The sequence below is a fragment of the Stomoxys calcitrans genome, chromosome 1, assembly GCF_963082655.1.
Source record: "Stomoxys calcitrans chromosome 1, idStoCalc2.1, whole genome shotgun sequence".
Taxonomy (NCBI): Eukaryota; Metazoa; Arthropoda; class Insecta; order Diptera; family Muscidae; genus Stomoxys; species Stomoxys calcitrans.
Window position 1 is genome coordinate 28,202,613 of NC_081552.1, and position 7,554 is coordinate 28,210,166.

At 39.0% G+C, this 7,554-nt stretch overlaps 1 protein-coding gene across 1 annotated transcript; it reads left to right on the forward strand.

Annotated features, from left to right (window-relative positions):
* The first annotated feature begins 5,405 nt into the window (after positions 1–5,405).
* LOC131995695 (uncharacterized) lies at positions 5,406–6,593 on the forward strand. Its single transcript, XM_059364590.1, has 2 exons — positions 5,406–5,694; positions 5,767–6,593. Exons 1-2 carry the CDS (start codon positions 5,406–5,408, stop codon positions 6,591–6,593), a joined length of 1,116 nt encoding a protein of 371 aa, XP_059220573.1.
* Positions 6,594–7,554: the final 961 nt, after the last annotated feature.

Below are 7,554 nucleotides of genomic sequence, written 5' to 3' on the forward strand. Positions count from 1 at the left end.
TCAAGATCCCAGATCGGTTTATATGGCAGCTACATCAGGTTATGAACCGACTTGTACTTTATTTGACATAGTTGTTGAAAGTAACAATGAAAAACGTCTTGCGAAAATTCAGCCAAATCGGATAGGAATTGCGCCTTCTAGAAGCTCAAGAAGTCAAGTCCCCAGATCGGTTTATATGACAGCTATATCAGGTTATGGACCGATTTTAACCATACTTCGCACAGTTGTTGGATATAATAACGAAACACGTCGTACAAAATTCCATTCCAATCGGATAAGAATTGCGCACTCTAGAGGCTCAAGAAGTCAAGACCCAAGATCGGTTTATATGGCAGCTATATCAGGTTATGGACCGATTTAAACCATACTTTGCACAGTTGTTGGATATCATAACAAAACACGTCGTGCAAAATTTCATTCCAATAGGATAAGAATTGCGCACTCTAGAGGCTCAAGAAGTCAAGACCCAAGATCGGTTTATATGGCAGCTATATCAAAACATGGACCGATATGGCCCATTTACAATACCAACCGACCTACACTAATAAGAAGTATTTGTGCAAAATTTCAAGCGGCTAGTTTTACTCCTTCGGAAGTTAGCGTGCTTTCGACAGACAGACGGACGGACAGACGGACGGACATGGCTAGATCGACATAAAATTTCACGACGATCAAGAATATATATACTTTATAGGGTCTCAGACGAATATTTCGAGTAGTTAAAATCAGAATGACGAAATTAGTATACCCCCCATCTTATGGTGGAGGGTATAAAAATTAAATACTGTATTTTCACCACGGGTCCATAATGAACCTTTTGTGAAAATTTCAAGAAAATCTGTTCAGCCGTTTTTGAGCCTATATGGAACACACAAACAAAGAAATCGACAAGCAAACAAAAATTCATTTATATATATAGATAGCTGAGCCCGGCTCGCATCGCTGTACCTTAATTTTCACTACGCGAAAAATATGTTTCTTATTCTTACTTTAAAATTTTGACAACATTTTAATTAATAAGATTTTTTGCAATTTTTTTTTTCTATAGAAATTTTTTGTATTTATATCGATTTTTTTCTATGGCAAAGATTGGCAATTAAACTACCTTAAACACCGTCTTGGGTGGAAAAGTTAAAAAATAATACCGCAAACAACCGCAACGAAATTCCTATATTTTATTTTTCATTATCAAAAAGACCGATAGGTTGCCATAACAAAGATACATCCTGGATGATTAATTTTTACCACTCTGCCTTCTCTCTGTTGTTCTCCAAATTATTGCCATTTACTGGTTGTTTTCAATTGGATTAACTAAATCTAATTGAAGACAGCCAGATGGCGCTAATGTAAATGTTAGTGTTACTCTCTTAGAGTGGACCCTCATGTGGTGGTTGTCTATGACTACCATACCTATTATTAAATAGTCATAATTTGGCCTTTTTTAATCAAATAAAATTGCCTTGTTAAACGATTTTCTGTGGTAAAGAACTACAATAATTTGCCGCAGTGTCCTGTTAGGTCATTATAATTTATCGATTGTTTTGGGGTGAGGTGCTTCGCTAGTTATGTGAGCAGAATAATGAGATCAGATTCGCAGTTCACAACCTTATACCTTTAATTTAACCCCATATTATCATTATTGGTGTATACAGCCGTTTGGTGGAGTGCGTTTATATGAGGGTTGTGCGCCACACTGCCACTTCAGCACAAATTTGAAAGACGCAAATTAATAGGTCAAGTATTAAGGCGATTTTAGAGGTAAAGCACCACCTAGATTCATGGACACAAAGATTAATGGCATATTCGTAATCTGCTATTAAATACTAAAATACTTAGACATACTTTTTTATGTCATACTAGCTGACCCGGGCCCGCTCCGCTGCGCCTTCTTTTACTTTATATGGAACAAAAGTTTCCTTGGAATATTTATTTTCGACAATTAAAGAGCTTTTAGTGAAATACCATGCTACGAAAATAGTATATCGCTTGACTAACAATTTAAATATATAAGTGCCTTTGTCCGAATCCCATATGATTTTTATTGGTCTACGAATTTAAGTTTGGATGTAAAGTGTACTCCATTCTTTAAATACTTTATTTCGGCCCTCTCATGATATCTGATTTAGGGGTGTTGTCGGGGGTGAGTTGGTCTCCCAGACACTTGGCCCAGAAAAAATATCAGCATCGTGCTCTTCTTTCAGAAACCATTTATTTAAACCCCATATTGCCATTGGTTTAGAGGAGTTTACACGATGAAGCGTCCCCCAAACACATGGCCCAAAATATTGGGTTGCCCAAAAAGTAATTGCGGATTTTTCATATAGTCGGCGTTGACAAATTTTTTCACAGCTTGTGACTCTGTAATTGCATTCTTTCTTCTGTCAGTTATCAGCTTTCTTTAGAAAAAAAGTGTAAAAAAAGTATATTTGATTAAAGTTCATCCTAAGTTTTATTAAAAATGCATTTACTTTCTTTTAAAAAATCCGCAATTACTTTTTGGGCAACCCAATAGGTAATCAAATTAGTTTTCTAATCTTAAATACCACATATTGGCATTGTCGAAAATTTTTACCCTTTGCGGGGTGTTTTGGGGAAGGGGTGATTCCCTAAATACATGGTCCTAAATTTGGATATCAAATTCGCATTTTACTCCAAAATACCTTTATTTGAGCACCATTTTGCGATGGTCACTAACAAATCGCTGCTTAGAAAATTAGTCCCGAAAGTGGGTATCAATCTCCACATTGACATGGTCGGTAAATATGTCCGATTTAGGGGTGTTTTGGGGGTTGGGGTGGTCCCCTTAGCACTTGGTTCCACAAATGGATATCAGATACGTTTTCTTATCCTAAATATCTTTCATTTGAGTCCCAATATATGTTTGGTTGATTTTAGGGTGGGGCGGCCCCCCTAGGTACCCCATCCAAAATTTGGATACCAAATTTTTATTTTTAGGGTACTATATGAGAGCACACAAAATTTCGCTTAAATCGCACAAACCATCTCCGAGATTTGGCGTTTCTAAAAATTATGGTAAGGGGGAAGGTCCGCCCCCCCTTCAGATATCAAAAAATGTAGTGCCCTTTTTTCACCACGGGATCATTATGCACCATCTGTGAAAATTTCAAGAAAATCGGTTTAGCCGTTTCGGAGTCTATAAGGAACACACAAACATACAAACAAGTAAAAGCGTGCTAAGTTCGGCCGGGCCGAATCTTATATACCCTCCACCATGGATCGAATTTGTCGAGTTCTTTTCCCGGCATCTCTTCTTAGGCAAAAAAGGATATAAGAAAAGAGTTGCTCTGCTATTAAAACGATATCAAGATATGGTCCGGTTCGGACCACAATTAAATTATATGTTTGAGACCTGTGTAAAATTTCAGCCAATTCGTATAAGAATTGGGCCCATTGGGGCTCACGAAGTAAAGTAGAGAGAACGATTTATATGGGATCTGTATCGGGCTATAGACCGATTCAGACCATAATAAACACGTTTGTTGATGGTCATGAGAGGATCTGTCGTACAAAATTTCAGGCATATCGGATAATAATTGCGACCTCTAGGGGTTAAGAATTCAAGATCCCAGATCGGTTTATATGGCAGCTATATCAGGTTATGAACCGATTTGAACCTTATTTGACAAAGTTGTTGAAAGTAAAAATAAAATACGTCATGCAAAATTTCAGCCAAATCGGATAGGAATTGCGCCCTCTAGAAGCTCAAGAAATCAAATCCCCAGATCTGTTTATATGACAGCTATATCCGGTTATGGACCGATTTGAACCATACTTGGCACAGTTGTTGGATATAATAGCAAAACACGTCGTGCAATATTTCATTTCAATCGGATAAGAATTGCGCACTCTAGAGGCTCAAGAAGTCAAGACCCAAGATCGGTTTATATGACAGCTATATCAGGTTATGGACCGATTTGAACCATACTTGGCACAGTTGTTGGATATCATAACAAAACACGTCGTGCAAAATTTCATCCCAATCGGATAAGAATTGCGCACGCTAGAGGCTCAAGAAGTCAAGACCCAAGATCGGTTTATATGGCAGCTATATCAGGTTATGGACCGATTTGAACTATACTTGGCGCAGTTGTTGGATATCATAACAAAACACGTCGTGCAAAACTTCATTCCAATCGGATAAGAATTGCGCACGCTAGAGGCTCAAGAAGTCAAGACCCAAGATCGGTTTATATGGCAGCTATATCAGGTTATGGACCGATTTCAACCATACTTAGCACAGTTGTTGGATATCATAACGAAATACTTGGTGCAAAAATTCATTCAAATCGGATAAGAATTGTGTCCTCTAGAGGCTCAAGAAGTCAAGACCCAAGATCGGTTTATATGGCAGCTATATCAGGTTATGGACCGATTTAAACCATACTTGGCACAGTTGTTGGATATCATAACAAAACACGTCGTGCGAAATTCCATTCCATTCGGATAAGAATTGCGCCCTCTAGAGGCTCAAGAAGTCAAGACCCAAGATCGTTTTATATGGCAGCTATATCCGGTTATGGACCGATTTGAACCATACTTGGCACAGTTGTTGGATATAATAGCAAAACACGTCGTGCAATATTTCATCCCAATCGGATAAGAATTGCGCACGCTAGAGGCTCAAGAAGTCAAGACCCAAGATCGGTTTATATGGCAGCTATATCAGGTTATGGACCGATTTGAACTATACTTGGCGCAGTTGTTGGATATCATAACAAAACACGTCGTGCAAAATTTCATTCCAATCGGATAAGAATTGCGCACTCTAGAGGCTCAAGAAGTCAAGACCCAAGATCGGTTTATATGGCAGCTATATCAAAACATGGACCGATATGGCCCATTTACAATACCAACCGACCTACACTAATAAGAAGTATTTGTGCAAAATTTCAAGCGGCTAGCTTTACTCCTTCGGAAGTTAGCGTGCTTTCGACAGACAGACGGACGGACGGACGGACGGACGGACGGACGGACGGACGGACGGACGGACAGACGGACGGACATGGCTAGATCGACATAAAATGTCACGACGATCAAGAATATATATACTTTATGGGGTCTCAGACGAATATTTCGAGTAGTTACAAACAGAATGACGAAATTAGTATACCCCCCATCTTATGGTGGAGGGTATAACAAACAAACAATTGATTTTTATATATAAGATTCGTAATCAACTCCCGAATACACACAGTTCGTTTTCGGCTTTCGTTCTGTACGGTCATAAAGAGCGCATTAAGAATAAAAGCAGTGTCATTGCGAATAGTCTGTGTTCCCTTAAAACTCTCGTTAAGTTTCTATTTTTTTTTTTTTTTTTTTTTCTTGCTTAAAATTGGTTACGCGAGTTTCATCCAATTTTGGAAAACAAGTTAAACAAATCCATCATGGCCCGAGGGCCGGCCAGGTCTGGCGCTCGTTTCAAGAGCAAGACTAACGTTCTTAAGCGCCCCAAACCAATGTTTACGTTTGGGGGTACTACTGGTTCTGACCGAGCCACCACTACGTGCCGAAACAGATACGGCATTTTATCCACTCCAGATGACATGGAAGTGGCCATCGAGTCAAACATTGTAGACGAGGAAAGGGTACCAAAACCCCCTCCAATTGTCGCTGACGCTTCAGTCCCCTTACGAGAGATTCAACATTTATTGGGAAACGATTGTGTTTTCAAACGTACATCTATTGGAACTAAGATCTTTCCAAAAAATAGTGAAAAATATGACTTTTGTATAAAAACTCTTAAAGAGAGTGACATAGAATTCCATTCCTTCAATTCAAGGGAAAATCGTTCATACACTGTGTTTCTTCACGGTTTGCCAAAAATGCCAACGTCTGAAATCATTGAAGACCTTAAAGACTACAACCTCACTCCAACCTCTGTGACAGAGATAAATACGAAGTATAGCTCAGTAGACGACGCCGTTTACAAAGTACAGTTTGTACGAAAGAATTTCAACCCAGCGCATTTACAAAACATTTACGCAATTAGAAATGTTGTTGTATCGTGGAGAAAACAAAAACCAAAACAAAAGAATAAACCAACGCAGTGCTGGAACTGCCTAATGTATGGCCACGGAGGGGAGCACTGCAACAGACGTTCGGCATGCATGATTTGTGCGAACAATCATCCCACCGACAACTGTCCGTTCAAAAAGAACGACAAGAGACCTGCAGCATTCTCTTGCTTTAATTGCAAAAAGTACGGAAATGAGAGAACCGATCATTCCGCCAATGACATCAATTGCCCACACCGTGCTCATTATTTAGAGATCAGAGAGAGAGCTACAAATTTTCGTAAGAGAAAATCACCACCGCCTCGTAGAACTGCGCACGTCCCAGAGCAGCAAACTACCACCAGCAGAAACCCGTCTAATAACTTTAATAGTCTTCGCAATGAACGAAGCTCTTACGCAGCACATTTAAGAGATAACAATCAAAATGATCTCTTTTCTATCGATGAGTTGTTTGATATATTCAACTCAGCTCTTAGTGAGCTTAGTCAATGCACTAACAAGGTGCAGCAAATGTATGTAGTAATGTCCATGGTAAAACACGCTTATGACATTAAATAATCAGCAATTTCGCATTCTTCACTGGAATTCAAATGGAATTTCGAACTATTCTACTCTAAAGCAATTTGAAGTGTTACTTGAAAAGCACAGTATTCATGTAGCGTCACTTAATGAAACTTTTTTCACTTCGGACCACAGGCCATACTTCTGCAATTATCTGTTACACAGAAACGATAGAACTGATACAAGAGGAGGAGGTGTGGCTCTCTTGGTTCATAGGTCTATTGAACACAGACTTTTACCATTAACGCGTACCACAAATATTGAGAACTTATCAATAGAAGTTACAATAAATCAGAGACGTATAGTTTTATGCACCGCTTACTGCCCCAGGTATACGGCCAACTTTAAGAACGACGTGATAGCTTTAACTCAATGCAGTAGAGAATTTATTCTACTTGGCGATTTAAATTCGAAACACACTTCATGGAGGTGTGAATCAAATAATCGCGCAGGCACCGTTCTAAATTCTTTACAACACCAGTGCAACTTCTTCGTTTTTCATTCTGACAGCCCCACTCTCTATCCACACCAAAACAATAGAACCCCTTCTACTGTAGACTTAGTTTTGAGTAACACCTCTCTCTCGATGCATCTCAAAACCCTTGGATATGAGATTCCATCAGATCACCGCCCAGTCATGTGTACTATAAGATGTTCAGCCTTCAATTCTGTTGAAACTAGTGGTTATGACTACGCGCAATGCAATTGGAGATTATTTAAGCGGGAAGTCCGTAGTCATATTAGATTTTCGACCAATTCTTACCACACGACATGTGCCATTAATAGAGAATTAGAAGCATTTAAGCATTTGATTCTAAGAGCAAGAGATAGAGCAGTTCCTCGAAAATTTCATTCCAAAGTAGCTTCCCTTCCAGCTTGTACAATGAGGAATATACGTGAAAGGAATAAATTCAAGAGAAAGGCAAATCGCTCCTCTGATGATCGAGCCACGTTAGTA